The following is an 18,388-nucleotide window of genomic DNA, read 5'->3' on the forward strand; positions in this document are numbered from 1 at the left end:
TACGTTGGCTAATTCTGTCCCACAGGTAGGAAAAAGGGTTGTCTACAGATAGCAGACACAATAATCAATTCTGTCTGGAAGTACTGAATGGCTTCACAGAGGACCTAACATTTCACCTGGGTGGGAATTTAAAGGAACAAGAAGGGGGCCAACTCTACTGCTGGAGAAAAAAGAGTTCCAATTTGAGAGTTCTCGTCTGATCTTCTTTATGTTCTTGGAGAAGAGGAAAGCTCAGTAACTTGCTGATGTGAGTGGGTGAGCAGACTGGACCCACGTGGTAAAGATTTAAAATAAGCACTGAAAGGAAAGAGAAGGGAACTGAGGACCGCTGGGTAGTGCTGAGGCAGGCTCTAACTGTACTTGAAAACACCGATCTCAAGTGGTATTTGTTGGCTCTACCAATGGTTGGATCATATGTATGCCTAACACTCAGTAGGTTAAATTATAAAAGAAAGCAAACCTGTTTGCTTCATGTCCAGCACAATACATTAGTGATCTTTAGTTCTCAGATAAAATAGGGAGCTTGTTCCCCAACTTACCATTTTGCATTTTCTCTGTTAACACTTAAGTCAGTGCCTGAGTGGAGAGTGGTTCTGTTCATTGGCTCTTCAGCCCAAAGAAGCTGACTTGGGTCTAAGGCAGAGACGGGCAGGTCAGCTCCAACGCTGACCAGGACAACGGGAGTATCTGAGGCAGTAATGCATTGATCTTCAAGAGGGAGAGGAGGGGCAGGAGGAGAAGGTGTGGGAGCCACAGGGGTTGGAGGGATCGTGGACTTGGATTTGCCTGCGTTCTGCTCCTCGGCTCCAGGGACAGTCTGTTCGAGTTTGAGACTCTCCACTCTGGTCTCCGAAGGCTCTCCTTTCAGGCTGGATGTGCCAGAAGTGGTTGTGTCTGAGGACAGGTGAGAAGACGTTGCCTGCTTGCCAGTTTTTTTCTTGCCCTTGGTGGTCCCCACTGTCCCTGTTTTGCCAGATACTGTCTCCTTTGAAGCTTTGGGACGAGATGAGGTGGATGAAGTGGATGGCGAAGCTGATGCTTTAGAGCCAGTTTGTTTTTTTGAATGAGAGGAGCCAGCTACAACAGAGAGACTTTGCATTAAAAAATCAAATACAATGCTTTTTAAAATAAAGTAACTAAGATGTAACTGTCAACAACATTTAAAATGTTCCCTTTAAAATTTGTCAAATAAATGAGTAAGAGAAAATAGGCCAATAAAGATAATGATCTTGTCTTCTGTCCCTCCCATCCTACAATCCAGCAAGGAGTAAGTGATGTTTATGACAAAACTTGGAGGAACAGGAACCCTCTGTCTTCTCCCACCTTTAGTCTTTAGCTGAGCCAGCCAAAGGGAGAATCCTCTGCTCCTTGTCTATGGGTCACTTGAGAAAGCCCAGTCTGCTCTCAAGAAGGAATGTTATGGTATGCAGAGGACAAACACCAGCAGCTAGCTGGGGGCAGCACACAGCTGGGCTCATCATAAATTATACATGTTGTATGATGTCCTTCTAGGACTAGAGTGGTGGCCCGTATTCAGAAGAGGCTGGAGTATATATCCAGCTCCTTTCTGGGTCAAAAACAAAATCACTCATCTTACTGCTAAAAGAGTAAAATGCAATCCAGCTGTTCCCGTAGCTCCAGAGAAGGAAGCTTGCCATGCTGGCCTCTACTTCCATCTGCAGTAGAGATGGGGCAAAGGGAAAACCCATGGCCACACAGGAAAGGTATACTCCCTTCAAAACATCAAAAGCCTGGAAAAAACTTGTTTTTTACAAAATATATTTACATGGGTTGCTCCTAATTTCTTTTTTTTTTGAGACAGGGTCTTGCTCTGTCACCCAGGCTGGAGTGCAGTGGTATAATCTTGGCTCCCTGCAACCTCTGCCTCCTGGTCTTAGGTGGTCCTCCAGCCTCAGCCTCCTGAGTAGCTGGGACTACAGGTGTGTGCCACCATGCCCAGCTAATTTTTTAACATATTTCTGTTAAGACAGGGTTTTGTCCTGTTGGCCAGGCTGGTCTTGAACTCCTGGGCTCAAGGGATCCACCCACCTCAGCCTCGCAAAGTGAGAGGCTTTGGTGACTCCAAAGGATTATAGACAGGACCATGCCTGGTCCTAAATAATGTTAAGGGAAAGAATATCATTCTCAGGTCTTCTGACCCCACTTTCACAAATGTAATCTTCCTTAATGCTTAAGGTCCCAGAAGATCTTCATTGGAGGATCGCTACAGTATATTTGCCTACTTACAGATAGGGCACCCTCAACCCAAACAGTTTCAGAACAAAAAGATTAACTACTCCTTTCTTTATGTCATCTTAGTAAATACATGATGATAAAATAAACTCCTCTGAGAATACTCTTCTGTTTCAAGACTTTTATGACCTATAAATTTCTCGTAATGGCTTCTTCTGCTATAATGTTGTAAGTTCCTTCTTTTCATGAGGGTTCAACTAGCTTTCATAGAACGATTAGAAAATACCTTGTTAGTATCATGAAGCCAATCCACACTGTATACAGATATTATTGTAACTTACCTCTGGTTATGACTTTATTGAAGTCAATTGGGAGGGTGAAGAGATGAAGAATAAATAAAAGAATAGACAATGAGATGTAAAACTTCATTAATTCTGATTAGACTGATACTAAAGAAGCCAGTCTCTTTTAGTGACAGGTTCCAGGCTTAAAAGGAGTCCCTATGGTTTTAGGGTCTTTATGGTTTAAGATATACATAAATAGAACTGTTCTCCCCCAGATCTAAACTTGTTAATACATCTTTATAAAAAACAACCTTCCCTAGCCTAGAAGTCAAACTCATTAAGCAGACTCCTTCAATCAACATCCATTCTACATTTACTTTTCACAACAAAAACGCTAAGGATTTGGTGCCTAACCATGTTCAATTATTTTCTTAGGTAAGTTAAACAGAATTCTTTCCACATATCAATTCTAATAATTTGTAAAGGAAATTCTTTTCTTTTTGGAGACAGAGTCTCAGTCTGTCACTCAGGCTAGAGTGGAGTGGCACAAGCTCGGCTCACTGCAACCTCTGCCTCCCGGGTTCAAGTGATTCTCCTGCCTCAGCCTCCCAAGTAGCTGGGATTACAGGCACCTGCCACCATGCCTGGGTAATTTCTGTATTTTTAGTAGAGGGGCTTCAGCATGTTGGACAGGCTGGTCTCGAGCTCCTGACCTCAGGTGATCTGCCCACCTCAGCCTCCCAAAGTGCTGAGATTACAAGCGTGAGCCATGATGACCGGCCAAGAAAAGTCTTTCATCGTTAACAGAAAAGTTAATTTTAGCTTGGCTTGAGGAAAAATATTTTTTTCAATGCTCAGAGTGCAAATTCAAGCCACATTATAGTTTTTTTTTTTTTTAAAGAACCTTCTTAAATGACAGGTCTTTGTTGAAAGCAAACATGTTGCTTAAGTTACCTTGAATTAAGGGCATAATAAAAACATGCCACCTCTCTTCTGTTAAGTATGTTTGTTGTTAATAACGTGTAACAATGAGAAACCAAAATCAAGCAGATTTACCCCTACTTCCCCAGCAAAGAGGCTGAATGTTCTAAAACTGATACCTGGGCAGGTGGAGGTTTATACTAACTTAATAATAGAGAAAAGAATCTTAACTGATGACTGCTTTAAGAACTTAAATCATTGGATTGAACATCAAGAGCTGCATTTGAACAAACTTTTCTGGAAGGTCCATATTATTCAAATAAAACAAAGTTACCATGCAGAAAGTTCTAAATGTTCACAAACGGAGTATCAGTCGGATCATCAAGGGATATTATCAGTATTGGATAAAACGATCCTTACATGATGGCCTTGTTGGTGTACTTAAATGCAACCCCGTTTCTCTGTGATAGCCTCTAAAAAGGTCGGGCCTTTTACAATACAATGACTAAAATGACTGTGCTATTCTCTTAGGAACATCATGAGTGCCTAAATCAGTCTTCAAACAAAATATCTAGAGAAAACCTCAAAATCGCTCATGAAAGCTGCTCTCTGTCCTTGTGTGAATCATCGGCTTTCTTCTCAGGGAAGTAAAGAGAGTCCAAGCCGAGTTCAGAGTGAGCCACTACCATGTGGAGAATGGGAAAGTGGAGAAGCTAGTGCAAGACAGGAGCTTAATTCCCAATGACAGAGTGATCGTTTGGGGCTGTTCTTCAGGAAGTAGATCAGTGCCTGCCTTATTTTAAGCAATGCTCCTAGGGTTTGCTAGGAAGTCTGGAAAACACACAGATCCCAACATGAACGGACTCTGATGGGTGAGGACAGCTGGCCCCTGAGGCGATGGCCACTGGGCACTGTTGGCACACCATTCTGGGACATTTCAGTTTAGAGCTTATTAGAGGAGACCCAGACACTAAAGGTCAAAGGTGGGAAGGGAGGAGCACAGGGAGAGGGACGTCTACTGGCATTCAGAGATCTGTTATACTGTCAACTAAACCGCTCTCTGAATTTGAGCATTAAGGGCATACATTATGAGGGGAAAAGATCAACACCAAGGCAAATCCTGGCAGACAACTGCTAGAAAGCTGCTATTAATTTTAAGGATAGTAAGATTTTTTTCGAGATGGAGTCTCACTCTGTCGCCCAGGCTGGAGTGCAGTGGCACGATCTGAGCTCACTGCAACTTCTGCCTCCTGAGTTCAAGCGATTCTCCTGCCTCAGCCTCCCAAGTAGCTTGGATTAGAGGTGTGTACCACCATGTCCAGGTAATTTTTGTATTTTTAGCAGAGGGGGCACTTCACCATGTTGACCAGGCTGGTCTCAAACTCTTGACCTCAAGTGAGGGACCTGAGTCAGCCTCCCAAAGTGCTGGGATTACAGGTGTGAGCCACCAGGCCTGGCCTGATTAATGTCCTTTTAAAAGGTAAAGTACACGGTAGGCATCTTTATTCCTCTTCACTAGAAAAATGGGAGTTTCCACTTTGCATTGAGCATATCTGATTGTAAAGCAAAGCTGGATACGTATTGCATGAAGGTATTGCAGGTCACTCAAACATCCACTGGTGATCTGTAATAGCAACTTAAAACCACAGGACACCAGGATGCTTTGCCCTAGAACACGCAAGTCTACAGGGAAGGTGTGGAGCCCTGAGAAGGTAACTTTCAGCTCCACTGAAACAGTTTTGACTGCAGTAGAAAGTGGTGGGGTGGAGCTGAAACAGGTCATATGAACCCTTTTTTTCATTTATCAGGAGGGAGATGACGATGGATGCTGAGGATTTAACACATTAACATCCAGCAAATGTATCAAAGTTATAATTGTCACATTTTTACATGCAAACCTAAGATATTTTGAAAGAAAATCCAAGCCAAAAAGCCATCCATAAACTCATATAGGTAGAAGGTCAGTCAATGTCTAAATAATGTCATCAGTATATCAGATCATTGTCATCCACCGGGCATACTACTCCAAGTATCCTTCAACTGGTGCTGACAGTGGACACTCAAACCAGTACATTCACTCAAAAGCTAATGAGGTGAACTCTTCAATGAGTTGATGGTCCTTTGGTAGACAGCAACAAAGGAATCTCCTGGGCATTCTTTGTGTCAGAGCTGAATCTGCTGGTGTAAGGTCCTAAGACACCAAAGCCCATCACACATAGAAGAAACAATTAGCCCCATCCCAGAGCCAGGCACCCTAGAAGTGACCCCACAGGACACTGGGGGCATACTCACCAGACTCTCGGGTTGTGTTTCGGCTTGTTGGCTTGGGTGGAGGGACGGGGGTCTGCTTACCAGAAGCCTTGGTATTTTTTTTAATGGGAGGCACTTCGTCACCTTTGTGGCTGGCCCCAGCAGTGGCCCCTTTCGGAGGCACAGGTGATTTTTTGGGTTTAGGTTTGGGTCTAGGCTTAGGAGGAGCAGAAGGAGGTAGAGCAGGAGCTGCCGGTGTTTCAGAGTGGTTTTCAGTGTTCTCTATAAATGAGAAAGTGAACAGAAGCAGACTGATACAGACACACACCATATAAACACGAGGAGCGAGACGTGACGATAGTGGACACAAAGCGAGGCTGCTTGGCACCTGGGAACCAGCATGGCGCTCTGCACCAGACAGAACACAGTTTGGGGTGAAAACGAAGGCTGAAAGACAAACTGAGATGTGTTCTCAGGGTACGTGAATCACCCTTTAATAAAATCGGTTGTACAAACTACTTTGATGAAGTTAGGTTGAGGATGTGTGTAAATGTTTGCAAGTCAGAGGCCTCAGTTCCAGCCTTGAATCTGGGGTTGCTGGATGATGATGCGGGCATGAAGTGCTACGTTTAAATTGAACAAACAGTGATTTAACAAAGTTGAAGGCTCCCTGGAGAGTGGCAGAAGAGCGTGTGACAGTCATTGCTGTGGGGTGAGGACTGACAGCTGCAGCAACTGCTGGACTCACAGTTACCCTCGAGAACTCAAGCCTGATCCAGCTGAAAGGGATTTGTGCTCAGTCTCGCTGCAGTCAAAAACCAATTATTTTCTAAGCTGAGAGAGACTCTGGAGAATCTTTTACATGAGGCAACAATGCACTTTGGAATGAATCATCTTCTATTAGCAAAATTTTCTAAAGCTTTCCCAGTACATTGGCAGCTTCCTGTTCTACAATAACTTCCTCTGCCCTTTCCTTCCTTTCTTGTGTGTGTGTGTGTGCGTGTGTGTGTGTGTGTGTGTGTATGTGTGTGTATGAAAGAAAATCTCAAAAAAAATTTTTTTTTCAGACAGGGTCTTGCTCTGTCACCCAGGCTGGAGTACAGTGGCATGATCATGGCTCACTGCAACCTCAATCTCCTGGGCTCAAGTGATCCTCTAACCTCAGCCTCCCGTGTAGCTGGGAACACAGGTTGTTTGCCACCATGCCCGGCTAATTTTGCTATTTTTTGTAGAGATGCGGTTTTGCCACATTGCCCAGGCTGGTCTTGAACTCTTGGGCTCAAGTGATTTGCCTGCCTTGGCCTCCCAAAGTGCCAAGATTACAGGCGTGAGCCACCATGCCCGGCCTTTTCAAATACTGTCACTACTATAGGTAGGTACATCTAGATGGTGCCAAATCCAAGAAATACTTAGGTCTATAAGTATAGTAATGTAAAGACGAATAATTATTTTGGAAAGACAAAGACTAAAATTCACCCAAAACTCATACCTAAGAACAGCAGCTTCTCACAAGGTTTTGTGTAACCAGAGGAGAAAGGGTATCAGTCTCCTGTTACTTAAAGACAGTGGAGATGCTGAAGATTCATTCATATATTCACATCTATATTCTTTCTAATAGTGACTGATAAGAATTAAACTAAAATACCATTCTGGTCCAAAGAGCTAAGCAGCATTTTCTTATAAAAGAGGCACAGTACAAAACATAAGACAGTGTTAAGACAAGATCGAGCCTTAACCAAGTCTGTCCTCCCATTACTGAATGATCAAGAAAGGGTTTTAATACTGGGATATATTGCATTTTATTATTATTTCTATTATTTTGTTTCTTGTCCTAATGAGTGTGAAGTATGGACTTCTATTTTTTTTAACCACATTCCCCATCAATCTACATATATAATTACCATACGATGACTTAAGTTCCAGTAGGTAATCAATAAAGGTTTTCTTTTAAAGTTCACCTTTGATTCTGCCTCAGCCACAAAATCACCTCCCGTCACCACAGCCCAAGTTGACCTCTCCTACCTCTGAACTTACTCAGGCTTATCGTGTGAGCCATTTACTCAACATCTATCAGCAGCTATTTTGTATTTTTGTCTTTCTGTCTATACATCTTGTCTCCTCAACTAAGTGAGTACCATATATACTGTATTAATAGTAGTGGCCCTCTTAACTCAGCAGGTCTTAGCCAGTCAAGTCAATCACAAAAGTCAGTTAGGTTTGAAAATGATACAAGTGGATACACACCTATACCATTTAACTTAAAATATATACATATACGTTAACTTGCCAATCTTCTGAAATATGGCTGAAGCCTATTCCTTAAATACATCGTTGTAACTTTAGCCCCCAGCATAATACCATAAAGCGTGGAGACTAAGCTCAATAGCATCCTCCGTGGTGAAAGTCAAACAGATCTGCAACACATGGCACCTTAATTCTCTTATATACCACCAACTCTACACGTGTTTTATACTCTCCCTTCATAGAATATCACTGAGGGATATTTTTTCTTTCTGCCTAAGGTTTAAAATTCTAAAGGTATACCAGAAGGAATCCAGTTTCTGGGTTTGGAAAGGAGGAGATGGTTCACCATATCGGTTGGCAATGACAAGACCTCGTGGGCAGAAAATGAACATACTGAAAACAGAGTTTGTCCTGGAGCCTTGGAGAACATGATCCACTCCTCTTGACTCTTCAAACTCTACCAACTATGTGTGAACATTTGTCATTCTGGTGATTATTAAGTTGTGTGTGTGTGTGTGTGTGTGTGTGTATGGTGTGCATATGGGTATGCAAATAGCATAATTTTTTGACTGAATTATAAACTCTTTTTGTCTGAAATTTAAAATCCCATCGAACACAATGCTTTAAACACTTTGTCTATTCTATGAATGGGCCTGACTGTCTAATAGTTATCGACACACACATCAGTAGAAGACAGATGCTTTAGTTGCAGCTGGGAGGTAATGAATAAAGTCAAGTTGGATTCTTTACACTTACCATGTGATCTGAAGACAGGATATAAACTGATGGTATATAGGAGTACTATCATTTCAAGAGAAGGTTAAGAAAGGGCTGCCTAGTCATTCTGGCTTGATAAGGATGCTAGGCTTTTGAGCAATGTGGTCTGGAAAACAAGCTGTTTCCCAAACCTCCAGGGTTGGCTCCTTTGGCCACTGGAAGGTTTGAGCTCAACGACACTTAGAACAAGCCTGGGATTGCATGTGGTCTTCGCCCTGCCTAGAATGCAATTCTGACCCAATTCCTCTGCTTCACTTGCCTACCTCCTTCTTGTTTCCTTCATGTCTTAGTTTGTAAATATCTTCCTCTGAGAACCAATGTTGGTTCTTGCTGTGAGCTCCCTTGGGTTGCTGTGCTCAGGCCTTCCATGGTACTTTGCATCTTGCATTGCAATTGCTTGTTTGCATTCTGGTCTCCTCAAGGCCACACTCTGCTTCAGGAAAAGGCCGTTTTTCATTCACTACGCTTTTCCTGGCCCCCAGTAGAGTGTCACCCATGGTAGACCTTCATTATTTGTGGAACAAGTAAGTATTCATCACTTGGTACTTCACTGAAGATTTTTTTTTACAACAAATTAATAAAAATAATATCAAGCAAGATTTTTTAGAAGATACTTATAAGATTTCAAAAGAATTCTTATAAGATTTCTTTTTTTTTTTTTGAGACTGGGTGTCACCCAGGCTGGAGTGCAATGGGGCCACCTCAGCTCACTTCAACCTCTGCCTCCTGGGCTCAAGTGATTCTACCTGCCTCAGCCTCCAGAATAGCTGGGATTACAGGCACCAGCCATCACATTCGGCTATTTTTTGTATTTTTAGTAGAGATGGGGTTTCGCCTGGTATCAAACTCCTGACCTCAGGTGATCCACCTGCCTCAGCCTCCCGGAGTGCTGATATTACAGGCGTGAGCCACTGCGCTCAGCCATTAGATTTCTGATGTTTATACCAAGCTTTATTTAACAGGGAGGAAGTCAGTTTTTCTGCTCTTATAAATTTAAAGGCACTTGCTGAGAGAGAATAATGAGAGACCAAGAGCCCCGAAGACCTCGAGGAAGAAGTCTTTAGTATTAGGCAGAGGAGGCCCAAGACCACTGTACCAACTACAGAATCAGGTCCCTTCAGGAGACCCAGAAATGCCCAGAGGGCCTGGGTGAAATCTACTCATAGAGCAAGTGTGAAGGACACCACATGCCATTTGTTTTGCTTTCTTGGACGGTGATGTTTCAAATATTAAAGTATTGAGATACTGTCTTATGAAGAGATATCATACACATCTAGAGCTCTAAAGGCAGGTGATATGGTTTGGCAAATAGAACCAAATAGATGATTTAATGCTCTTGATTAAGCTGGCTTCATGCAGAAGGAAAGGGAGCACTGTATCCCAAAATAAAGAGTGAATTAAGATCGTGGGATGGTGGGGTTGGCATGCTAGTGAGCTAACACGAGCAGAAGAGGAACAGAGGCAAAAGTGAAGCTTGAGTTGGTCTTCAGAATTAACAAATGTGTTTTTCTAGAGAAGTAAATTATTACCTTTGCCATAAGGCATTTTCTAATTAACATAATACACTGAAATATTAGTTACACGTGACATTCTTTTCAGTCTCAGGAAGTAGCTTCTATACCGAGTGCTTCCCCTTGTGGCTTTGGCGTGTGCACTGTCCACATGGGAGAGAGCCACACTACCTCTTAGTGGTATGTAGCATAAAGCACTCCCAGTTCCTTCCTCATGTACTTACTGACCAAGCAAGAGGCTCTCTGGGACCTTATCAGACAAGAAAGAAGGGAATGTCCTAATCAAAGTAAAGAAAAACACTTCTCAACTATTCATGGACCCAGAAGATCTGCTATCTTCTTTCTAGAACATCAAGGTTTGTTGGTTAATTCATATAAAACTGTCAGCAAGTTTTTATGATGTTGATAAGGGAAACACTTCTTTTGATGTCTGGCCAGTCTAGTGACGAATACCCCACACCAACCAGGCACCAGAGATGGCACTGTTATGTAATGCAGGATGTGATTCTTGGATGTGAAAAGGCTGCCAGGGACAAACCACAGATGGATTTGAAATTCAACAGTCTGGCGAGACAGGACGGTAAGACTTAAACAAAAAACATCACTACTTGCCTAAATACTTTCAACTGAATCCCAGTAAAATTTACTTAAGACTACTTTCTTTTTATGTTCCAGGAATATTATCATTAAAAGTATTTCATAATTTGTGTTCATAAGCTTAACCAGAGTCAATGTTCAATGGAATAAGGCTAGATAAAGCCCTTGAAATTAAGCAAAATAATAAATTTCCAACAGATTATTAACACAGGCTTCTAAAACTTTTAAAGACTCATATATATGCAACTAATGGATGGTTATGAACTTCCAGAGCAGATGATTTTAAGTTACAATGGTGTGTTTAATAGGTCATCAAATACTCTTTTTTTCCTTTGTCTCTCAAGGATCTGGGTCAAGAACAGAGGAAGAAAATTCACTTTCATCAGTTTCTAAGCATTCAAATTGCCCATAGAACACACATTAGGTTTGACAAAATTTTACCATTCAACTTAGAGACGGACGTTACAAAACAGGAAATAGTACATTTCCTAAGGATTCCTTTCTATGCTGCATGGAGGCTTCTAGAATCTCCCCAAAAAATCTTTTCTTATGGAAGTTTCATTTCATGTTTGGAGGTATCTACACATCACAGCAGTAGTACTGAGATGTCATCAATCCATGACCAGGAATTTGTGAATGTTCTGGGAGTCACTGATAGACATGTATTTTGCAGGTATCTCAATCTACCATAGCAAATTCACTCTAGGAATCAAGGTCTCTAAAGAAGTCTTCTGGTAATACCATAATTGCCCCTGGCACATTTTGAAATTTCCAGTTGCACAGAGGCTGTGGGAATCAGCCAGCAGAGCAACCACAGTCTATGGCATCTCTGGGAATTATTCCTGGGTCTCTCTCAGAAATATGTGGAACCTACGATACTGGACATGTGAATGCCACCAGCCAAGTTCCCACTGCTGGAGAGAGTGCTGGGCTGAACAAGCCATGTGGGTTTTGGTATTCCTCCATGCTGGACTGCTCACGGGGCCAGTTGTAACCAGCAGAGAAAGATGTTCATATTTCTCTTTCATTATGATCTTGAGACAAAGCTCCCAAAAAAGAATAGTTTTCCCAGATATCTCTAATGATTAAAGAGGTCACCCCTTCTGGTTATTACTTTTAATTAACATTTATTAATAATTTAAAAAATCAAACACTGTGCTTATAAAATGGATGCATCTACCTGAGAAAATCATCCTATTTCACTTTACTAGTCATCATTTCTTTCTTTTTTGTATTTGTAAACCTTTCCTCTGCAGACTGCTGGTTTTAGAGTCACTATTTGGAGCCTAAGTGCTGGCTCTAGACATTAAGCTATACTAAAGTAAATAATATGGGTTTCTCTTTGTTTTACCTTTCTTATCTTCTGCCTTTTCCTCCAGAGGTGGTGTTTTTTCAGATACAGAGCCATTACCTTCTTCAGATATTACTACATTTTCCTCTCGGGTAGATTCCTCTCCGATGGGTATCATGTGCCCGTTTGAATTTTCAAAGTTAACTGTTACATCTCCATCTAAAATGGGAAAGAAACACCTAGATGTCTAACTTGCTGGCTTTCTTCAAAACAAGTTTTCCAGTTACTAGGATGGTAGACTTTGGGTTCATGTTTCAGTCCCTGGGAACCAAATACGCCCTGCACTGTTTCACCAAATAGTTTATTCAAAACAAAACAGTTAGAAAATTCTTAGTCTTGGGGGAAAACTACTATGGAGGGAGTATCTATGTGTCATTTCAAGACAATAGGAATGATCATTCTAATTATGCAAAATCCCAGGGCAGCAGAGGCCCTCCGTTCCAGTGCTTAGGTTTGGTTGAAGTCAATACTTATGTGTTTCTTTGTCATTCAGAAACAGAATGGTGAGAGGAATAATCTGGAAAACGGAATAAACATTTTAACAAGCACCAAAAACACAAGGTGAGTGCATATACACAAATAACATGAAATGTAATTCCACATACAAACAATAAGTGGGATAATATAAAAATTTCCAAGTACTACTGGTTCCAGAATATATTAAGTATATGATGTGCTAACTTCACACAGTATCATAACTCTTATTCTGTATTCAGGGAAAAGATGATAGCAAGGCTATTTTTATTTTCATTTCTTCATTTATGGAAAGATTAAACTATACTTAGGTAATTACTATATATAACCAGCCCAAAAGCCCCTAAGTTGTCCTAAAAATATTTTGAAAACATTCGAGAAAAAAACACCTGAAAAAGTAATCATAAAAGAATTTTAAAAAATCATAATTGATAAAATTGTGAACATATTATCAAAATCATAAGTGACTAATTTTAACTCCTGTATTTCCATAATTCCTACGGGTTTCTAAAGTGAAAGAGACTTGCAGAAATATTTAATTCAGAGATTCTTGAAAAGAATCTATTTTATATCTGGAAAAATTTATGAGGCTTTGCTACCATTGTAAAAGAAAAATTAACGATTGGAAGGTTTGAGCAAACTTTAAAAAATGCTTGATTAGAGTTCTTTCTATTTTTTACTACTCTTATCTTGGCAATCTTATAAAACAGAAACCATTTCCCAAGTTGTCATTAAATATGATTGAATTGCTTTGGCTCAACAATAAAATCCATTTGCCTTCTGAACAAAAACAGACATGACATTTTAATAAATCATAAAATTATGTCATTTTTAGAATGAAAAAGTAATCGTTGCTTAGTCATATAACTCCCAATAACCTATAACTGAGTCCTGTGTAAAACTAAAACAAGCAATAATTGAAGGCAATGCCATTACAAGTAAACCTTAACTAATAAAATTAAGATAAGAATTTTTAAAGACTATATGTCAAACCAAAGAGAATCCAAATGATTCTCAATTCTTATTATTAAATCCCAAGAAATTAGCTATAAAAAGGAAGAGAACACAATATATCCAGAAAAAGGAAAAATGAAGAATGGAAAATTCCAAAGAAAATAGAAAATCACTTGCTTATATATAAAAATCTTCAGTTTTTAGGTAACTCGAATATAAATTTATCTTTGTTTTCTTTGACTTTAGTTGGTAATAAAAATATACTGACATCATGTTATTGACAATTTAATTCTATTTTAAGCATTATGAAAATTCTTTAGTTAAAAACTGATTTTTTAAATTTAGAAAAAGCTAGAGAGAAATTTTAATAGTTGTGGCACAAGAAGAAATTGAATTATCACAGACAGAAGTAGTTGACAATGTGGAAAATACTTACTTTGAGGCATGAAATAAAGCTAGTTAATATGAAAATAACTGTAGAAAAAAGAGACACAGTTGTGATAAATATGGAATTCAAGAACAAAACAGAGGGGATGTAAAGTTATTAATTAGTTGGTGTGTATATTGAAAAGGTTTTCTAGTATTGTGTGTTAAGGAACATGTTTCAGAATTAAAACAAGTTAAATCCTTGATATGGTGTATGTGTGTAAGGAAAATCTACGCTGAGCAAAGGAAGGCAAGAGGGTGCTGAGCTGGATGGCAGTTGACAGTTAATGACCCAAGTCGATATGTCTCACAGGAGCAAAGGAAAGAGAAAACTCGAAACACAGTTGTAAGCTTAAAGTAAAATGAGAGAGGAAGCACAAACAGGAGCAAGTGGTTCAATAAGGAGCATGACGGTGTTTGAAGGGTGTTACCTTCTTCTAGCAAACAGGCGTATTGCGGATATATTATAGTCAAAGGAGGAAGAGATGGAAAGAGAAAATCATGTATAACCAAAAGGCGAGTGATAAAAGTCCACAGTGGGAGAAAAGGAAAGGATGGTAGACAGGCAAAAGCCGCCTCCACAACCTTATGTCAAAAGCTAAGGGGAAAGGTGGAGGGAAAGAAGCAGAGGTAAGCAGTAAACTTGGACAGACCACGGACTTCCCTGGAGAGAAGACAAATCACTGAACTTTTAGGTTGAAGGTATGTCTGGGTATAAAAAAGAGAATCTAAAAGGAAAAATAATAATAGTTGGGAGAGTATGGGATATGATGGGATGGGGTCTAACTCAGGACAGCTAGAGGGATTTTTAAAGTCTATCTGACTCACTGAATAAAGGGCTTGATGGACAGGCACTGTCAAGAGCAGAGGCAAGGTCAAGAAGATCAAAGCAAAGAACGAATCTTCACTGGCAGCAGAAAGGAGGTTGTTACCAAGAACAGCAGCTTCTGGTCTCTCAGACTGAAATTCTCCAGATAATTGCTTCTGGGAAAATCACAGAACTATTTTCTCCAGCATCAGCTGAATAGGGGAAGGACTCCATTTACCACCGACATCCTTAGGAACCTTTAACCATTAGATAATTTCTACAGTTCTAGACAGGGACCATGTACAAGTTGCAAAGTAAAATCTAGTAGTTTATGACTTCTCAAACATTAAGCCAATTATATTATGCTTAGGTTAAAAAATTGTTTTCTTCTTTTATGTTATAAAACCTTTAGTTTCCACTGCAAAAGTTAAATAAAAAGGTCAAAGAGAGTCAGATTTCTGAGAAGTGTACATCGGCCCAAGAAATTATAATCTATGAGGCAAATAGTTACACAGATTAGGCAGAATAAAAATCATTTCTTTAAATTGACCATTGCTACTTGTTTTTTAGAAAGAGCAAATTCCTTTTCTACCTACGAATTTTAATTAAGAAAAAAGATGGGCTTTTAATCTCCACCTTTAAACTCATTAACAGTTTCAATCATAAAATTTTCCATTTTTTACTTTCTTTAAAATATTTCTAAATAAATGATGTCTAATAAACGTATTGACCCATCTCATAAAGCTGATGGCCCAGTGCTAAGGTTTCAATGGGTATATAATTTCTCTATTGCCTTCAAAGACGTTGGACAGGAAATTAATTTTGATATTGCAAGCCTACCTTTAAGTTTAAAAAGTTAGAAATGTGCATTTTTAACTCTAAAAGTCTCAAACAGGAAATAAGTAGCTTCAAGGTAATAGAAAAATAGGGAAAACATAAAATTCATTCATAAAGTAGGGTAAGAAAAGTTTGACAGCCCAAAAAATACGAGGGCTTAAGAAAATGGTATTATTCACTCCAGAGATTCCTATTTTCTTTCAATCAGGAGAAAAACAGTAAAGCATTTTTCAGCTCCACTCTGGAATTACTCAGATGCTGGAAAAAGCATGTCATTTTGATTTATAAATAGTGAATGCCAAAAATGTTAAGTCCTTTGCAAGGAACATATATCAGGAAAACAGCTGTACTATTATTTCAATTTCAATTCTAAATTAATAGCATTTCATTTGTTCCCATAAAACTAAAATAATAATACTTTACTCCCAGTAAATGGGAGGGGAAGGGAGGCATAAGATAAATCAACAATGTTGCAACAAAATGTCTTTTATTTTTAAATTTAGGTAGTATTTATTTGAAGAAATAACCAATGTTAGCGTCTTCTTTTGAGGGTCAATACCGGTTTCTATCTGATCCTTGTCTTTTTTGAACAAAGTTCCTCCTTGGGAAGATAGAATAAAAAAAGAGAAGATCAGAGATAGGGGAAAAAAATAGAAATAATCATTGCTAGTGAAAGATTCAGAGAAATGAAAAGAGAACAATATTGAAAAATTACTTGAGAGAATGCAGAAAGCAGATTAGGTTAGTTTGCCTATTCATGCTTTATTGATTGTATATTTCAGTGTTATTATAGAGTGCAAAGGACAAGAGGTATGTGTGCCTTCTTTCTTCTCTTTCATTGGTAGTCTTAAGAAACAAATGGCATGAACCAAGCTAAAACTTAGCATTTACTCAAACACATAAGTTTAATGTGAATAGAAAGCCTGAAGCTCAAGAATAGGGAAGAGAACGCGTCATAAGCATTTGTATCTCATCCGCATCGGCCTCGGATGTACCTTTGCAGAGTTTTAGGTTTAGAATGACATAAGGTGACGGATTCACCAGAAAAGTCACTAGAGTTCTCTAATACTTCAGGTTCTCTGCAGCTCACAAAGGCATTAGCAATGAAGCAAGGCTCTTGGGAGTGCAGCAGTCATTGCTTCATCTTATAAAGCCCATGATCATTTTAAATTTCAAAAGAAAACAAAAGAAAGACCAAAGAATGAAGGACCAAAATATTTAAAATGTATGATTAATTTCCTCACCTTGATCAGGCAATTCCTTAAGAACTCCCCTTCTTATCAGCTCCTCTCTACTTTGTCTTGTGGATATCTTCCTTTCTAATACTTTTAAAAAGAACAAGCACAAGTAAGAATCAAGTCATTCCTTAAGATCACTTTGAAAAACATTCCAAGTAGAATTGAGCACAATTATTCTGCTCACATGAGGGCTCAAACCAGTTATCTTAGTTGCTCAACAAAACACGTGATGGGAGTTGAATCAACACGGCTACGCCAAGAGCAAGCCCAGCCGCTGTGCCCGGTCTTTCCAATGACCACCTTCGGCCTAGTGTCCAGACATATGATTCCACACCAACTACATACAGAGCATAAAGGCTGCTTCTTACTTTGAAGCTAGAAATGCTACATTCTAAAACGTATGATTCTATGGATATGCAGTGTATGATATGTATGCTTACATTAAAAAAAAAGCCACATAAACATTCAGTAAATATTCTGAGTAAGTCATTTGAATGTCAGGAAGACAAACTATTGTCTAGAGTTTTCTCTCTTGCTCCATCTATTACAAAAGCCCAACACATTATATGTCTATAACTCTTTCCCCTGTATTCTCACTAATTCTAGAGGGTTCTGGTATATTATTACCTGACAATCCCCCAGGTCTTAGGAGGATGGAGAAGGCAGTTAAGAATAATCTTTCTTTGGCCAGGTGCAGTGGCTCGCGCCTGTAATCCCAGCACTTTGGGAGGCCGAGGCAGGTGGATCACCTGAGGTCAGGAGTTCGAGACCAGCTTGGCCAACGGCGAAACCCCATCTCTAGGAAAACTACACAAAAATCAGCTGGGCATGGTGGTGTGCACCTGTAATCCCAGCTATTTGGGAGGCTGAGGCAGGAGAATCACTTGACCCAGGAGGCGGAGGTTGCAGTGAGCCAAGATGGCGCCACTGCATTCCAGCCTGGGCGACAAGAACAAAATTCCATCTCAGGAAAAATTAAAAAAAAGAATAATCAGTTTTCACAGACATGTAAAGCCATAGGCATCTTAATACCGATTCTTCCTTCTGGAAGAAATGTAAATTCCTGTTAGAACTTCAGAATGAGGCTTGGGAGCTCTGGAGCGGAATCTCAGTAGTGATACCCTTGAGTATGTACAGTATTAAATCCTGTGCTCTATATGTCCAGGCAACCACAAGGTCCATTCCTCACTTTCAGGAGCTAAGAACGTGCATAAAATTAACACGTGGTCATGTCATCTACTAATCCTGAGTCAACGTTTCCCAGTGTGTTCTGCAGAACTCTATTCCCTCCAGACCGTCTGTTCAAAAACGTACTTCGACACAGCAGAGAAGGGCCAGACAAGAAGTCTAGGGCACTTTGAAGAGCAGGAAAGCTACACTGGTAGAGAACAGGCAGCTCCAGGACAGGAGATTTCTGATGCTCCCTGATTCCTACTCCTGGCCTCATAATCTGCGAATCCTGTAACTACTCTAGAGAACATCATTTCAACTAAACTAAAGCCATTTCCCTGAACCAGGCCCTC

The 18,388-nt window shown here is 39.9% G+C and overlaps 1 protein-coding gene across 2 annotated transcripts in view; it reads right to left on the minus strand.

Annotated features, from left to right (window-relative positions):
• Positions 1 to 95: 95 nt before the first annotated feature.
• LOC108305659 (phosphatase and actin regulator 2-like) overlaps positions 96 to 18,388 on the minus strand; it is a 239,032-nt gene continuing 220,739 nt past the window's right edge. The window contains exons 3-6 of one of the 2 annotated variants that reach the window (XM_017530386.2): positions 16,872 to 16,952; positions 12,129 to 12,287; positions 5,691 to 5,930; positions 450 to 1,077 (exon numbers count right to left, since the gene is read on the minus strand). In XM_017530386.2, coding sequence (XP_017385875.1) covers positions 536 to 1,077; positions 5,691 to 5,930; positions 12,129 to 12,287; positions 16,872 to 16,952 — 1,022 coding nt within the window. In that variant the 3' untranslated portion in view covers positions 450 to 535. Of the gene's footprint in view, positions 1,078 to 5,690; positions 5,931 to 12,128; positions 12,288 to 16,871; positions 16,953 to 18,388 lie in introns of both variants that reach the window. The other variant, XM_017530385.2, reaches the window with a different exon arrangement.

This window comes from Cebus imitator, unplaced genomic scaffold (genome assembly GCF_001604975.1).
Source record: "Cebus imitator isolate Cc_AM_T3 unplaced genomic scaffold, Cebus_imitator-1.0 Scaffold65, whole genome shotgun sequence".
NCBI lineage: Eukaryota > Metazoa > Chordata > Mammalia > Primates > Cebidae > Cebus > Cebus imitator.